This window comes from Mobula birostris, chromosome 4, assembly GCF_030028105.1.
Source record: "Mobula birostris isolate sMobBir1 chromosome 4, sMobBir1.hap1, whole genome shotgun sequence".
NCBI lineage: Eukaryota > Metazoa > Chordata > Chondrichthyes > Myliobatiformes > Myliobatidae > Mobula > Mobula birostris.
This window is the reverse complement of record NC_092373.1, coordinates 201,830,035-201,847,518: the sequence shown is the minus strand read 5'-3', so window position 1 is coordinate 201,847,518 and position 17,484 is coordinate 201,830,035. Positions and strand designations below refer to the sequence as shown.

The 17,484-nt window shown below is 44.7% G+C and overlaps 1 protein-coding gene across 1 annotated transcript in view; it reads right to left on the bottom strand.

Moving 5' to 3' along the window:
* LOC140196112 (uncharacterized) overlaps window positions 1–17,484 on the bottom strand; it is a 69,746-nt gene that overhangs the window by 7,007 nt on the left and 45,255 nt on the right. Inside the window, exons 8-10 of the mRNA XM_072254818.1 lie at window positions 15,762–15,813; window positions 13,127–13,237; window positions 11,156–11,279 (exon numbers count right to left, since the gene is read on the bottom strand). Of these exons, the coding sequence (XP_072110919.1) occupies window positions 11,156–11,279; window positions 13,127–13,237; window positions 15,762–15,813 (287 nt within the window). The remainder of the gene's footprint in view (window positions 1–11,155; window positions 11,280–13,126; window positions 13,238–15,761; window positions 15,814–17,484) is intronic.

Sequence of the window (17,484 nt, the reverse complement as noted above, 5' to 3'; positions counted from 1 at the left end):
CCGTCCCCACTGATGACGCAAAGATCATCGCCAGAGGTTCAGCAATCTCCTCCCTCGCCTCCCATGGTAGCCTGGGGTACATCTCATCCGGTCCCAGCGACTTATCCAACTTGATGCTTTCCAAAAGCTCCAGCACATCCTCTTTCTTAATATCTACATGCTCAAGCTTTTCAGTCTGCTGCAAGTCATCACTACAATCACCAAGATCCTTTTCCATAATGAACACTGAAGTAAAGTATTCATTAAATACCCTCTGCTATTTCCTCCGGTTCCATACACACTTTCCCACTGTCACACTTAATTGGTCCTATTCTTTCACGTCTTATGCTCTTGCTCTTCACATACTTGCAGAATGCCTTGTTGTTTTCCTTAATCCTGCCCGTCAAGGCCTTCTCATGGCCCCATCTAGCTCTCCTAATTTCCTTCTTAAGCTCCTTCTTATTTGCCTTATAATCTTCTAGATCTCTAACATTACCTAGCTCTCTGAACCTTTTGTAAGCTTTTCTTTTCTTCTTGACGAGATTTACTACAGCCTTTGTACACCACGGTTCCTGTACCCTACCATAACTACCCTGTTTCATTGGAATGTACCTATGCAGAACTCCACACAAATATCCCCTGAACATTTGCCACATTTCTTCCGTACTGTTCACTGAGATCATCTGTTCCCAATTTAAGCTTCCAATTTCCTGCCTGATAGCCTCATAATTCCCCTTACTCCAATTAAACTTGTCTGTTCCTATCTCTCTCCAATGCTATTGTAAAGGAGATAGAATTATGATCACTATCTCCAAAATGCTCTCCCACTGAGAGATCTGACACCTGACCAGGTTCATTTCCCAATACCAAATCAAGTACAGTCTCTCCTCTTGTAGGCTTATCTACATATTGTGTCAAGAAACCTTCCTGAACACACCTAACAAACTCTACCCCATCTAAACCTTGTTCTAGGGAGATGCCAATCGATATTTGGGACATTAAAATCTCCCATCACGACAACTCTGTTATTATTACACCTTTCCAGGATCTGTTTCCCTATCTGCTCCTCAATATCCCTGTTACTATTGGATGGCCTATAAAAAACACACAGTAAAGTTATTGACCCCTTCCTGTTCCTAACCTCCACCCACAGAGACTCCGTAGACAATCCTTCCATTGGGTCCACCTTTTCTGCAGCCGTGACACTATCTCTGATCAACAGTGCCATGCTCCCACCTCTTATGCCTCCCTCCCTGTCCTATCTGAAACATCTAAAACCCACCACTTGAAGTAGCCATTCCTGTCCTTGAGCCATCCAAGTCTCTGTAATGGCCACCTCATTATACCTCCAAGTACTGATCCATACTCTAAGCTCATCCGCTTTGTTCACAACACTTCTTGCATTAAAACAGATGCATCTCAAACCTTCGGTCTGAGTGCGTCCCTTCTCTATCACCTGCCTATCCTCCCTCTCGCACTGTCTCCAAGCTTTCTCTATTTGTGAGCCGACCTCCTCTTCCCCAGTCTCTGTAGTTCGGTTCCCACCCCCCAACAATTCTAGCTTAAACTCTCCCCAGTAGCCTTAGCAAACCTCCCCGCCAGGATATTGGTCCCCCTGGGATTCAAGTGCAACCCGTCCTTTTTGTACAGGTCACATCTGCCCCAAAAGAGGTCCCAATGATCCAGAAATCTGAATCCCTGCCTCCTGCTCCAATCCCTCAGCCACGCATTTATCCTCCACCTCATTCTATTCCTATTCTCACTGTCGTGTGGCACAGGCAGTAATCCCGAGATTTCTACCTTTGCAGTCCTGCTTCTCAATTTAGAAACCATAGAACCATAGAAACCACAGCACAGAAACAGGCCTTTTGGCCCTTCTTGGCTGTGCCGAACCATTTACTGCCTAGTCCCACTGACCTGCACACGGACCATATCCCTCCATACACCTCCCATCCATGTATCTGTCCAATTTATTCTTAAATGTTAAAAAAGAACCTGCATTTACCACCTCATCTGGCAGCTCATTCCATACTCCCACCACTCTCTGTGTGAAGAAGCCCCCCCCTAAAGTTCCCTTTAAACTTTTCCCCCCTCACCCTTAACCCATGTCCTCTGGTTTTTTTTCTCCCCTTGCCTCAGTGGAAAAAGCCTGCTTGCATTCACTCTATCTATATCCATCATAATTTTATATACCTCTATCAAATCTCCCCTCATTCTTCTACGCTCCAGGGAATAAAGTCCTAACCTATTCAACCTTTCTCTGTAACTGAGTTTCTCAAGTCCTGGCAACATCCTTGTAAACCTTCTCTGCACTCTTTCAACCTTATTTATATCCTTCCTGTAATTTGGTGACCAAAACTGAACACAATACTCCAGATTCGGCCTCACCAATGCCTTATACAACCTCGTCATAACATTCCAGCTCTTATAACTCAATACCTTGATTAATAAAGGCCAATGTACCAAAAGCTCTCTTTACGACCCTATCTACCTGTGATGACACTTTTAGAGAATTTTGTATCTGTATTCCCAGATCCCTCTGTTCTACTGCACTCCTCAGTGGCTTACCATTAACCCTGTATGTTCTACCTTGGTTTGTCCTACCAACGTGCAATACCTCACACTTGTCTGTATTAAACTCCATCTGCCATTTTTTAGCCCATTTTTCCAGCTGGTCCAAGTCTCTCTGCAGGCTCTGAAAATCTTCCTCACTGTCTACTACACCTCCAATCTTCGTATCATCAGCAAATTTGCTGATCCAATTTACCACATTATCATCCAGATCATTGATATAGATGACAAATAACAATGGACCCAGCACTGATCCCTGTGGCACACCACTAGTCACAGGCCTCCACTCAGAGAAGCAATTCTCTACCACCACTCTCTGGCTTCTTCCATCGAGCCAATATCTAATCCAATTTACCACCTCTCCATGTATACCTAGCGACTGAATTTTCCTAACTAACCTCCCATGCGGGACCTTGTCAAAGGCCTTACTGAAATCCATGTAGACAATATCCACTGCCTTCCCTTCATCCACTTTCCTGGTAATCTCCTCGAAAAACTTCAATAGATTGGTCAAACATGACCTACCACGCACAAAGCCATGTTGACTCTCCCTAATATGTCCCTGCCTATCCAAATGCTTGTAGATGCTGTCTCTTAGTACTCCTTCCAATAACTTACCTACTACCGACGTTAAACTCACCGGCCTATAATTTCCCGGATTACTTTTCGATCCTTTTTTAAACAACGGAACAACATGAGCCACTCTCCAATCCTCCGGCACCTCACCCGTAGACAGTGACATTTTAAGTATCTCTGCCAGGGCCCCCGCAATTTCAACACTAGTCTCCCTCAAGGTCCGAGGGAACACTCTGTCAGGTCCCGGGGATTTATCCACTTTAATTTTTCTCAAGACAGCAAGCACCTCCTCCTTTTTAATCTGTACAGTTTCCATGATCTCACTACTTGATTCCCTCAATTCCATAGACCTCATGCCAGTTTCCTTAGTAAATACAGACGCAAAAAACCTATTTAAGATCTCCCCTATTTCCTTTGGTTCCGCACATAGCCAACCACTCTGATCTTCAAGAGGACCAATTTTATCCCTTACAATCCTTTTGCTCTTAATATACCTGTAAAAGCTCTTTGGATTATCCTTCACTTTGACTGCCAAGGCAACCTCATGTCTTCTTTTAGCCCTCCTGATTACTTTCTTAAGTATTTTCTTGCACTTCTTATACTCCTCAAGCACCTGATTTACTCCCTGTTTCCTATACATTTCATACAACTCCCTCTTCTTCTTTATCAGAGTTGCAATATCCCTTGAGAACCAAGGTTCCTTATTCCTATTCAATTTGCCTTTAATCCTGACAGGAACATACAAACTCTGCACTCTCAAAATTTCCCCTTTGAAGGCTTCCCACCTACCAATCACATCTTTGCCAGAGAACAACCTGTCCCAATCCACGTTTTTTAGATCCTTTCTCATTTCTTCAAATTTGGCCTTCTTCCAGTTCAGAACCTCAACCCTAGGACCAGATCTATCCTTGTCCATGATCAAATTGAAACTCATGGTGTTATGATCACTGGAACCAAAGTGCTCCCCTACACAGACTTCCGTCACTTGTCCTAACTCGTTTCCTAACAGGAGATCCAATATTGCATCCCCTCTAGTTGGTCCCTCTATATATTGATTTAGAAAACTTTCCTGAACACATTTTACAAACTCTAAACCATCTATACCCCTAACAGTATGGGAGTCCCAATCAATGTATGGAAAATTAAAATCCCCTACCACCACAACTTTATGTTTCCTGCAGTTGCCTTCTATCTCTCTGCAGATTTGCTCTTACAATTCTCGTTGACTATTGGGTGGCTGTAATACAATCCCACTAATGTGGCCATACCTTTCCTGTTTCTTAGCTCCACCCATAAGGACTCAGTAGACAAGCCCTCTAATCTGTCCTGCCTGAGCACTGCTGTAATATTTTCCCTAACAAGCAATGCTACTCCCCCACCTTTCATTCCTCTGCCTCGATCACATCTGAAACATTGGAACCCTGGAATATTAAGCTGCCAGTCCTGCCCCTCCTGTAGCCAAGTTTCACTAATTGCTATAACGTCATAATTCCACGTGTCAATCCACGCCCTTAACTCATCCGCCTTCCCCGCAATACTCCTAGCATTGAAATATATACACCTCAGAAGATTTTTACCACCACTCACAACCTTTCTATCAGCGGATTTGCTTGAACTTTTAACATCATTTATTTTCACCCCAGCCACACTGTCAGCTCTGGCACTCTGGTTCCCATCCCCCTGCAAATCTAGTTTAAAGCCTCTCCAATGGCACTAACAAACCTCCCTGAAAGGATATTAGTCCCCCTGTAGCTCAAGTGTAACCCGTCTCTCTTGTACAGGTCCCATCTGCCCCAGAAGAGGTCCCAATGATCCTGAAATCTGAAACCCTGCCCGCTACACCAGTTCCTCAGCCACCTGTTCATCCTCCAGAGCATCCTATTCCTACCCTCACTGGCACCTAGCACAGGTAGCAATCCTGAGATTACCACCCTTGAGGTCTTGCTTTCTGTTAGGAACTTCCTTCCTAACTCCCTGTACTCTTTTTTTCAGGACCTCTTCCCTTTTCCTACCTATGTCATTAGTACCAATATGTACCATGACCTCTGGCTGTTCTCCCTCCCACTGCAGGATATCTTAGACGTGATTTGAAACATCCCTGGCACCTGGGAGGCAAACTACCATCTGAGTTTCTTCCACACGTCCACAGAATCACCTGTCTGACCTCCTAACTATAGAGTCCCCTATCACTGGTGCCTTCCTCTTCCTTTCCCTACCCTTCTGAGCCACAGGGCTGAACTCTGTGCCAGAGGCATGGCCGCTGTTGCTTCCCCCAGGTAGGCTGTCCCCTCCCCCACCTAACAGTACTCAAACAGAAGCACTTATTGTCAAGGTGTACTGGCACAAGGGTACTCTCTAGTATCTGGCTCTTCTTGAGTCAAACTGACTAAAGCTGAGCTCGATCTGGATGGTACGATAGCATAGCAGTCAGCTTTATGCTACGACAGCATCTATGCCTGTGAGGAGTTCGTCGTTCTCCCCATGACCACGTAGGTTTCCTGCAGCTGCTCCGGGTTCTTAACCCAGTCCAAAGATCTACCAGATGGTAGGTTAATTGATCATTGTAAGTTAAACTGGTGGATTGCTGGCTGACCTGGCTCAAAGTGCCAAAAGGGCCTATTCCACACCGTATCTCAATAAGTCAGTCAATGGCTGTAATGGGGCAGTGGGGGTTCATGGGGCTAGAAGAGCCTGTTACTGTGTTGTATCTCCAAATAAGTAAACAAATGTGGCCTCACTAACACCTTGCAGATTGTCAACGTAACATCCCAACTCCATTGACTTATGAAGACCAATGTGCCAAAAGCTTTCTTTACGTCCCTGTCGACCTATGATGTGACAGATAAACGGATATGTACAGTGCCTATGAAAAATATTCACCACCCCCCTTGGAAGTTTTCATGTTTTATTGATTTTCAACATTGAATCACAGTGGATTTAATTTCGCTTTTTTGACACTGATCAACAGAAAAATATTCTTTCACGTCAAAGTGAAAACAGATCTCGATAAAGTGATCTAAATTGATTACAAATTAATTGATTGCATAAGTATTCTCCCCCTTCAAGTCAGTATTTAGTAGATGCACCTTTGGCAGCAATTACAGTCTTGAGTCTGTGTGAATAGGTCTGTGTGATAGCTTTGCATATCTGGACACCACTATTTTTCCCCATTCTTCTTTACAAAACTGCTCAAGCTCTGTCAGATTGCATGGGGATCATGAGTGATCAGCCCTTTTCAAGTCCATCCACAAGTTCTTAATTGGATTGAGATTTGGGCTCTGACTTAGCCACTCTAGGACATTAATACTCACAACACGCTGGAGAAGCTCAGCAGGTCGGGCAGCATACGTGGAAAAGATCTGTCGACGTTTCGGGCCGGAACCCTTCGTCAGGACCGGCTCGAAACGTCAACAGATCTTTTCCACGGATGCTGCCTGACCTGCTGAGCTCCTCTAGTGTGTTGTGAGTATTGCTTTGACCCCAGCATCTGCAGATTATTTTGTGTCTAGGACATTAACTTTGTTGTTTTTAAGCCTTTCCTGTGTAGCTTTGGCTTTATGCTTGGGGTCATTGTCTTGCTGGGAAACAAATCTTCTCCCAAGTTGCAGTTCTCTTGCAGACTGCATCAGGTTTTCCTTCAGGATTTCCCTGTATTTTGCTTCATTAATTTTACCCTCCACCTTCACAAGCCTTCCAGGGCCTGCTGCAGTGCCACCACCATGCTTCACAGTAGGGATGATGTGTTTTTGATGATGTGCAGTGTTTGGCTTACGCCAAACATGACGTTTAGTCTAATAGCCAAAAAGCTCAATTTTAGTTTCAGCAGACCATAGAACCTTCTTCCAGCTGACTTCAGAGTCTCCCACATGCTATCTGGCAAACTCTAGCCGAGATTTCATATGAGTTTTTTTTCCCAAAAGTGGCTTTTTCTTTACCAGTCTCCCATGGACCTGCAACTGGTGAAGCACCTGGGCATCAGTTGTTGTATGCACAGTCTCTCCCATCTCAGCCACTGAAGCTCGTAACTCCTCCAGAGTTGTCATAGGTCTCTTGGTGACCTCGCTCACTCGTTCCCTTCTTGCACGGTCACTCAGATTTTGAGGATTTACAGCTGTGGCATATTCTTTCAATCGCTTGATGATCAACCTAATTGTACTCCAAGGGATATTCAGCGACTTGGAAATGTTCTTGTATCCATCTCCTGACTTGTGCTTTTCAATAACCTTTTTGCAGAGTTGCTTGGAGTGTTCTCTTGTCTTCATTACGTAGTTTTTGTCAGGATACTGACTCACCAACAACTGGAACTTCCAGATACAGGTGTATGTTTACTACAACCTGATGAAGCACCTTGACTGCCCACAAGTCTCCAGAAACAGATCTCCATTTAATTAATTATGTGACTTCTAAAACCAATTGGCTGCACCTGTGGTGATTTGGTGTGTCATATTAAAGGGGGGGGGGGGTGAACACTTATGCAATCAGTTATTTTTGTATTATATTTGTAATTAATTTAGATTAGTTTGTTTTTACTTTGACACGAAAGAGTCTTTTTCTGTTGATCAGTGTCCAAAATGCCAAATTAAATCCATTGTGATTCAAAAAACATGATAACTTCCGGGGCGGGGGTGGGGGGGTGAATACTTTTTATAGGCACTGTATTCCCAGATCCCTCTGTTCTACCACACTCCTCAGAGCCTTACTACTCACCATGTAAAACCTACCCATTTTGGTCCTTCCAGAGTGCAACATCTTGCAATTGTCTGCATTAAATTCCACCTCAGCCCATTTTTCCAGCTGGTCCAGAACCCACTGCAAGCTTTGATAGACTTCCTCGCTGCCTATTACACCACTATCCTTGGTGTCATTCGCAAATTTGCCGATCCAGTTAACCACATTATCATCCAGATCATTGATATAAGATGACAAACAACAACAGGCCCAGCACCAATCCCTGGGAACACCACTAGTCCAACAACTTTACCACCGTCAGGCTCATGGGCCAATAATTTATTGGCTTATTCCTCGAGCCTTTCTTAACAGAACAACATACCCATCCACCCATACTCCAACACCTTACCCATCCTCCAGTACTCCAACACCTCACCCATCCTCCAGTACTCCAGCACCTCACCCATCCTCCAGTACTCCAGCACCTTACCCATCCTCCAGTACTCCACCTTACCCATCCTCCAGTACTCCGACACCTCACCCATCCTCCAGTACTCCAGCACCTTACCCATCCTCCAGTACTCCGACACCTTACCCATCCTCCAGTACTCCGACACCTTACCCATCCTCCAGTACTCCGACACCTTACCCATTGTCCAATACTCCAACACCTTACCCATCCTCCAGTACTCCAACACCTTACCCACCCTCCAGTACTCCAACACCTTACCCATTGTCCAATACTCCAACACCTTACCCTTGGTTAAGGATGTTTTAAATATCTCTGCTAGGGCCACTGAAGTTTCCAGCCTCCTTCAGAGTCCAAGGGAATACCTTGTCAGGACCTGGGGATTTATCTACCCTCATTCCCTCAAGACAGCAAACACCTCCCCTGTAATCTGTATAGGGTCCATGACCTTGCTGCTGCTTTGTCTCACTTCTGTGTCCGTCTCCCGAGTAGATCCAGATGCAAAATAATCTATTTCAGATTTCTCCCATTTCTTTCGGCTCCACATATAGATTACAGCTTTGATCTTAGAGAGGACCAATTTGTCCCTTGCAAACCTTTTCCTCTAATATATCTGTGGAATCCATTAGGATTCTCCTTCACTTGTCTGCTAGAGCAATCTCACACCTTCTTTTAGCTCTCCTGATTTCCTTCTTAAAAATTCTCTTGCACTTCTATACTCCATAAGCACCTCATTTATTCCTACCTGCCTAAACCTGCTATGCACCTCCTATTTCTAAACGAGGGTTTCAATATCTCTCAAAAACCAAGGTTCCCTAAACCTGTTATCCTTGCCTTTTATTTTGACAGGAACATACAAACTCTGTACTCACAAAATTTCACTTTGGAAGACCTCCCACTTACCAAGCACACCTTTGCCAGAAAACAGCCTGTCCCAATCCGCACTTTCCAGATCCTTTCTAATACCATCAAAATTGGCCTTTCTCCAATTTAGAATCTCAGCCCGAGCACCAGACCTGTACTTTTCCATAATTACCTAGAAATTAATGGCATTATGATCAATAGATATAAAGTGTTCCCCTACACAAACTTATGTCAGCTGTCCTGTCTTATTCCCTAAAAGGATACCTTGTGTCATACTCTCTCAAGTTGGGATTTCTATGTACTGGTTAAAGAAACTTTCCTGAACACATTTAACAAACTCTTTCCCATCCAGCCCTTTTACAGTATGGGAGTCCCAGTCAAAATGTGGAAGGTTAAAATCACCTTATGTTTCTTGCAACAGTCTGCGATCTCTCTACAAATTGATCGAGATCAAGAATCTCCGGAGACGAAGGCCCCAAATCCTTGGCTTTGTCTATTGCCTGTTGTTGGGGCCGGGGTCGAAGCACTCGGCAGAGATGGTGCTCAGTGTCAGAGGGCTGGTCGGAGGCTCAAAGTTTTCGGACAGACTCAAGAGTCAGCTGTGGTCGGGTGCTTCCGGGGTGCTGCATCGGCAAGTTTGCGGCGCTGGAGGTTCATAGCAGGGAGAGTTTTTCTCCTTTCTACTGTCTGTGTGAGATGATGGGACTTTCGAGAGACTTTGAGACTTTTTTTTACCGTGTCCATGGTCTGTTCTTTATCAAATTACAGTATTGCTTTGCACTGTTGTAACTATATATTATAATTATGTGGTTTTTGTCAGTATTTTTAGTCTTGGTTTGTCTTGTGTTTCTGTGATATCATACTGGAGGAACATTGTATCATTTCTTAATGCATGTATTTCTAAATGACAATAAAAGAGGACTGCGTGTCCTCATAATCTAAAAAAAAATTTGGTCCTCTAAATCCTGCGGACTGTTGAATGGTCTATAATATAATCCCAATAACATGGTCATAGCTTTCTTATTTCTCAGTTCCACCCATAAAACCTCACTAGACGAGCTCTCCAGTCTGTCCTGACTGAGCACTGCAGAGACATTTTCCCTGACAAGTAATGTCACTGCACACCCTTTAATCCCTCTTGCTCTAAAACAACATTATATAACATTATACAACTGGAACAGTGAGCTGCCAGCCCTGCCCCTCCTACAACCAAATCAGCATGTGGAATTATGACTCATGTCCTAAGCTCATCCGCCTTTCCTACAATACTCCTTGCATTGAACTATACACCAGTCAGAACATTAGTCCCGCCATCTCAACCTTTTGCTTGATGGCAGTGGGTCTGTACTTGCTGGACTTTAGAAGAAATGGGGGGGGGGGGGGATTTCACTGAAAAACCTAATCAGTGTTCTCTCTAAGCTGCGTGACTGTGCAGTAACTGAAATGCTCCCGCGCACATAGCCTTTGTTGCCACGCGCTGGAGTTCTCTTTTATATAATGTTTTATTAAAGTGCCACACAGTTTATGAGCCATGTAAAAATTTCCTGTTGGTCTGCGCAGCTGTAAAAAAAAAAATCAGAGGGAACGTTTGCCTAGATGGAGGCCATGGAGAGTCTAGGGCAAGACAGCACAGTCTCAGAATAAAATGACGTTACTTTAGAATAGAGATGAGGAGGAATTTCTTTAGCCAGATGGTGGTGAATCTGTGGAATTCATTGCAAAAGATGGCTGTGGATGCCAAGTCATTGAATATATTTAAATCAGAGGTTGATAGGTCTTGATTAGTCAGAGTGTCAAAGGCTATGAGGAGAAGGCAGGAGAATAGGTTTGAGAGGGATAATAAATCAGCCATGATGGAATGGCAGGGCAGACTCAGTGAGTCAAATGACCATTTTCTTCTCCTGTGTCTTATGGAATGGAATTGAACTCTGCTGGCACAGACTCAATGGGTTGGACTGAGTCCTGTTTCATGAGGAAATATGGAACAAGCACTCCACTCAAGTAGCAGTGAGCAGTCTGAGCACCTACCTGTACACCTTTCGATGAGGTGTGCGCATGTAAGGGTCACATGGATTAGCGACCACACCAGGATAGTGACAGTACTGGCTGTCGACCTTATGAGAAGGGAAACCAGACAATTGGCTTACTTGTGCTGAGAAAGGAAGAAGATCAAACAACAAGACTTAAAAGTCATAAAAAATCATTTGGCCCCTCAGGGATTTGATTTAATTTGTTTTGGTTTGTTAGTTTATTGGTTTAATTATTGTCATATTTACCAAGTTGTAGAACGTAGAACAATACAGCATGGGAAAAGGCCCTTTGGCCTACAATGTTCTGCTGAACCAATTAAATCAGTAATCAAATGGCTAACTAAACTAATCTTTTCTGCCTACACAATATCCATATCCTTCCATTTTCTTCACATTCATGTGTCTATCTAAAACAAGAGAAAATCTGCAGATGCTGGAAATCCAAGCAACACACACAAAATGCTGGAAGAACTCAGCCTCTATGGAAAAGAGTAAACAGTCAATGTCTCGGCCCGAAACGTTGACTGTACTCTTTTCCATAGATGCTGCCTGACCTGCTGAGTTCCTCCAGCATCTGGTGTGAATTGCATGTGTTTATCTAAAGTCCCTAATGTATCTGCCTCTACCAACAAACAAGACCGTGCATTCCAGGCACCCACTGCTCTCTGTGTATAAAAAAACTTGTCCCTCACATCTCCTTTGAACTTAGCCCCTCTCCCCTTAAGTGCATGGCCTCTGGTATGAGATATTTGAACTCTGGGAAATGGATCCTGTCTGTCTACTCTGTCTATGCCTTTCATAATCTTACACACTTCAATCAGATCTCCCCTCTGTCTCTGCCACTCCAGAAAAAACAACCTAAGTTTGCCCAACCTCTTGTGATAGCACATACTCTCTAATCCAGGCAGCATCCTGGTGAACCTCTTCTGCACCCTCTCCAGAGCCTCCACGTCCTTCCTAAAATTGGGGGGGGGGCACAGAGATCAAAGCTGTATGCTGAGCTCCGGATGCGGCCTAACTAGTGTTATGAAGCGGCCACACAGATTCATAGAGCACTACCTCACAGAAACAGGCCCTTCAGCCCATCTAGTTTGTGTCAACTGATATTTCTGTCTCGTCCCATAGATTCACACCTGGACCATAGTCCTCCATACCCTACCCATCCATGTACTTATCCAAATATCTCTTAAATGCTGCAATCAAACCTGCATCCATCACTTCTGCTGGCAGTGAATTCCAGTTTGCCTTTATGTTTGGAAAGGTGTGTCCGGATGGTTTGCAAAACCAAGCTTTTCACTTTAAATTGGGGGACAGCTTTGTCAAGCAACTCTGCACCATCCCAGTGGCCAAACATTTAACATCAATTCTCATTCTCGTTCCGTCATGTCGGACAATGGCTTCCTCTTGTGTCGTGATGAGGCCACCCTCAGGGTGGAGGAGTAACACCTTATATTCCATCTGGGTAGCCTCCAACCTGATGGCATGAATATCGATTTCTGCTTTCAGTGAACAAAATTCCACCCCCTCACCCTGTTTCCTCTATTCCCCACTCTGACCCTTTACTTCTTCTCAACTGCCTGTTATTTCCCACTGGGTCCCCTCCTCCTTCCCTTTCTCCTATCGTCTATTCTCCTCTATCAGATTCTTTCTTCTCCAGTCCTTGATCTTTCCCACCCACCTAGCTTCAACTATTGCCTTCTAACTAGCCTCTTTCCCCTCCCTCACCTTTTAATTCAGGCATCACATCTCCCCCTTCCTTCTCAGTCCTGAAGAAGCATCTTGGCCTGAAATGTTGACTTCATTCTTTTCAGATGCTGCCTGACCTGTTGAGTTCCTCCAGTATTTTGTGTGTGTTGCTTTGGATTTCCAGCAACTGAAGATCTTCTCCATTTGTGATTTTCTATTCTGGTTTATGTGACAATAATAAGCCAATTCCCATCAGTGATTGCTTGAAAAACAGAAAACTGACCTGCTGGGAAGACAGTGCACTGTTCCAGTTTCTTGTGAATGCCCCCCTCGGGAATCCGGGGCATCGAAGACGTTTTCCTCATGTAATCAGCACCGTTTGGGACATTTGGAGCTTTGTGAGGAAGAAGGAGAATGGGGATTAAAGACACTTGTGGTTGCAACTGAGAGAAGGAATGTATGTCCCACAGTATTGAGTGTGGTGGTGACATCGCTAGAATTACGCCATGGTACTGCGTGTGTGCATGTATACTGTCAGGTCAAGCTAGGGACGATAAATGCAAGCAGGCTTTTTCCACTGAGGTCGGGTGGGACTACAACCAGAAGTCATGGGTTTTGGGGAACATGAGGGGAAACATCTTCACCCAGAGGGTCATGAGTGGAACGAGCTGCCAGCACAAGTGGTGCACGTGAGCTCAATTTCAACATTTAAGAAAAGTTTGGATAGGTACATGGATGGTAGGGTATTGGGGGGCTATGGTCCCGGTGCAGGTCGATGGGAGTAGGCAGGTTAAATGGTTTGGCATTGACTAGATGGGCTGAAGGGCTTGTTTCTGAGCTGTACTTTTCTATGAATCTTTGACTCTAATAAGTCTATTGACATGTACATACATTCGGTGAGGTACAGATACAACAAAAAGATTCCTTGCAGGAACATCATAGGCACGGCAGCACAGTGGTTAGCTAACACAGTGCCAGCAATCAGCAATCCTGGTCCGATTCCTGCCATTGTCTTTCAGAGGTTTGCTCTGGGTGCCCCGGTTCCCTCCCACCCCAACCCAAATTCCAAAGACATACCGATTAGGGTTAGTGAACTATGGGCATGTTAAGTTGGCGCAGGAAGCGTGGCAACACCTACAGGCTGCCTCCAGCACATCCTCGGACTGAGTTGGTCATTGACACAAACCATGCATTTCACTGAGTGGTTTGAAGTTTCGACGTGCACGTGACAAATAAACCTAATCTTTAAGATCTTTAGGCGCACAAGTACAGAGCACAGATAAATTATAAAAGACAGTGCTGGAGAGAGGGGAGAAGTGACTGTTCAAAAACAAAACCTCAGTGCAAACAAAGTCAGTGTAAAGTCTATGGCAGCGCAAATAGTGGTCCGTGATGTTCCGTTGCTCAGGTCGGGTTAGGGTTGTGCAGGTCTGATGGTTGTTGGAAAGTAGCTGATGGTGTGGGAATTTAGGCTCCTGTACGTCCTGCACAATGGTAACAGTGAGAAGAGGATATGGTCCAGGCGGTGGGAACCCTTCAAAGTTCAAAGTGAATTTATTATCAAAATACACATAACTCACAAGTTACAATCCTGAGATTCACTTCCTGTGGGCATACTGAACAAATCCATAGTAGGATAATAACCACAACAAAATCAATGAACAACTGCACCAACTTTGGCGTGCAACCAAAAGATAACAAGCTGTGCAAATACAAAAAGAAAGTAATAATAATAATAAATAAATAAACAATAAGTATCGAGAACATGAGGTGAAGAGTCCTTGAACTTGAGTCCATAGGTTGTGGGAACATTTCAACGATGGGGCAAGTAAAGTCATCACCTCTGGTTCAGGAGCCTGATGGTTGAGGGGTAATAACTTCCTGAACCTGGTGGCGTGGGACCTGAGGCTCCTGTACCTTCTTCCTGATGGCAGCAGCGAGAAGAGAGCCTAGCCTGAGGGGTGGGGGTCCCTGATGATGGATGCTGCTTTACTGTGACAATGTTATGCAGGAAAGCAGCACCCATCATTAGGTTGCACGTTGTCGAGGAAGCGTCTCCTATAGGTGCTGTCAGTGGTGGGGACAGGAGGGTGGACTGTGCCTGTGATGCAGCAGCACCTTGGGTAGGGAGCATTGCCCAGCTTTGGTAGTAACAAAGACAAATGCAAGGTTGGCATTCATTTCAAGAGGACAAGAACATAAAAGCAAGGGTGTAATACTGAGGCTTTATAAGGCTCTGGTGAGGTCTCACTTGGAGTATTGTGAGCAGATACAGAAAGGATGTGCTGGCAGTCAGCAGAGGGGCATGTCCAGACAGTTAACCCAGTTACAACATATATATATGGTTTACCACACTAGCATTGGTGCGGGTCCAGAGGAAGTTCACGAGAATGATCCCAAGTATGAAAAGGTTAACAGATGAGGAGCATTTGATGGCTCTGGGCCTGTACTTGCTGGAATGTAGAGGAATGAAGGGGGAGGAAGGGGGGGTTCTCATTAAAAGCTATCAAATATTGAAAGGACTAGAGAGAGTGAACACAGGAGGTCTCATAGAAGAAACTCAAAATAGAAGGGCTCCCCTTTGGGACAGAGATGAGGAGGAATTTCTTTTGTCAGAGGATTGCGAATCTGTGGAATTCATTGCCACAGATGGCTGTGGAGGCCAAAGGAGAACATGGTAGGTTCTTTATTAGTAAGGACTTCAAATAATATGGGGAGAAGGTGGGAGATGGGGTTGAGAAGGGTAATAAATCATCTACGATAGAACTGCAGAGCAGACTCGATCGGCTGAATGACCTAATTCTACTCCTACGCCTTATGGTCTTATTGAGGGTCAGTAGCTCCGAACACTCTGTTGATCTGTCATCATGCCTGTTTACCTGTCAGGATGCATGCTTCTCAGAAAGGCTCATACTTACCCGTGAACGTGCAGGGATTTGGTGCAATCTCATCAGGCGGGAACTTCTCTTTCTGTGAAGGCAAAGAATAAGGGATTGACCTGTGGCCCAACGGGAGTCAGAACATGAAAGTAAAAGTCATCCTGCCAATTCAAGTATAGTCTCAGAAATCCACTCTGCAGTGACAGGCAGCTCACACGCATTCCCTTATAATGACATCTACACAATGGGAGCTTCACATTGAGCAGTCCAGGGCAACTCAACTGAATCTCAGTATGCTGCTGTCAACATTGACTGTGCCCTCTCCTCTACATCTGGGAGAGTGGGTGACCCTTGTGCAATGTCTCCATTCAGTCTACAAGTGTGACCTTTTTCACGTGCTACCCGAAAAACGAGGGTGCAGAAGAGGTTTACCAGAGTGCTGTCTGATTAGAGGTCGGACAAATTTGGGTTGATTTCTCTGGAGCGACAGAGGCTGAGGATTGATCTGATAGTATGCAGTATGCATGGAGTGAAAGAGGTAGGACTTTTACACAGAGGGTGAAGCAGCTAGGGGTGGTGGTAGAGGCAGATACATTAGAGGCATTTAAGAAACTCTTGGACAGGCACATTGATGATACAAAAATGGAGGGCTATGTGAGCGGGAAAAGTTAGATAGATCTTAGAGGAGGTTAAAAGATTGGCATGACATCGTGAGTCAAAGAGCCTGGAATGTTCTGTTGTGTCTATGTTCCATGTTAAGTGAATATACAGAGAATAGAGTGATATGGATATTGTGTAGGCAGAAAGAATTAGGTTAATGAGATATAGGGCAAGATTGAATAGGTTACCACTTGACTCTCAGGAGCGTAGGAGAATGAGTTGAGATTTGATAGGGGTATACAAAATTATGAGGGGTATAGATAGGGTTAAATGCAAGCAGGCTTTTTTCCACTGAGGCTGGGTGCTAGGTTCTAGTCTCACTCAACCTCAATGGACAGAGCCTGTTTAAGGATGAAAGGTGAAATATTTAATGGAAACATGAGGGTCTTCATTCAGAGAACCATGAGTGTGTGGATGTGGGTTCGATTCATACATTTAAGAGAAGTTTGGATAGGTACACGGATGGGAGAGGTATGGAGGGCAAAGACAAATGATGGTGGAGACAGCAGCCAGAGAACTGGAAATGAATACCAATGAATTGATCCACATGACCCGAAACAGGAGTGTGTGGGCCATGGCAGTCAAAGCTCAAACTGGGCATGGCACCTGATGATGATGATGATGATGATGGAGGGCTATGATCCAGTTGTGGGTCGATGGGACTAGGTAGATAGATGAGGACTATGCTAGGTGGATGGGGACTAGGCAGAATGTCAGTTTGGCAAGGGCTAGATGGGCCGAATAGCCTGTTTCTGTGCTGCAGTGCCCCGAGTCTTATCCAGATCCTAAAAGGCCCCCTGGTGGCAGAAACTGTCACAGCAATGTTATTGTGGACACACAAGGAAGGCTTATTAATCAAAAACCTATCGACCTCTGCTTTAACTATACCCAGTGACTGGCCTCCACAATCATCTGTGGCAATGAATTCCACAGATTCACTACCCTCTAAAGCAGGGGTTCCCAATTGGTCCAAAGCATAAAAAAAGGTTGGGAACCCCTGATCTAAAGAAATTCCTCCTCATCTCTGTCCTAAAGCCACATCCTTGTCTAACCCTAAAGGCTCAGCCATAAGAAGTCAAGATTCCAAAATTCACTGCCTCTA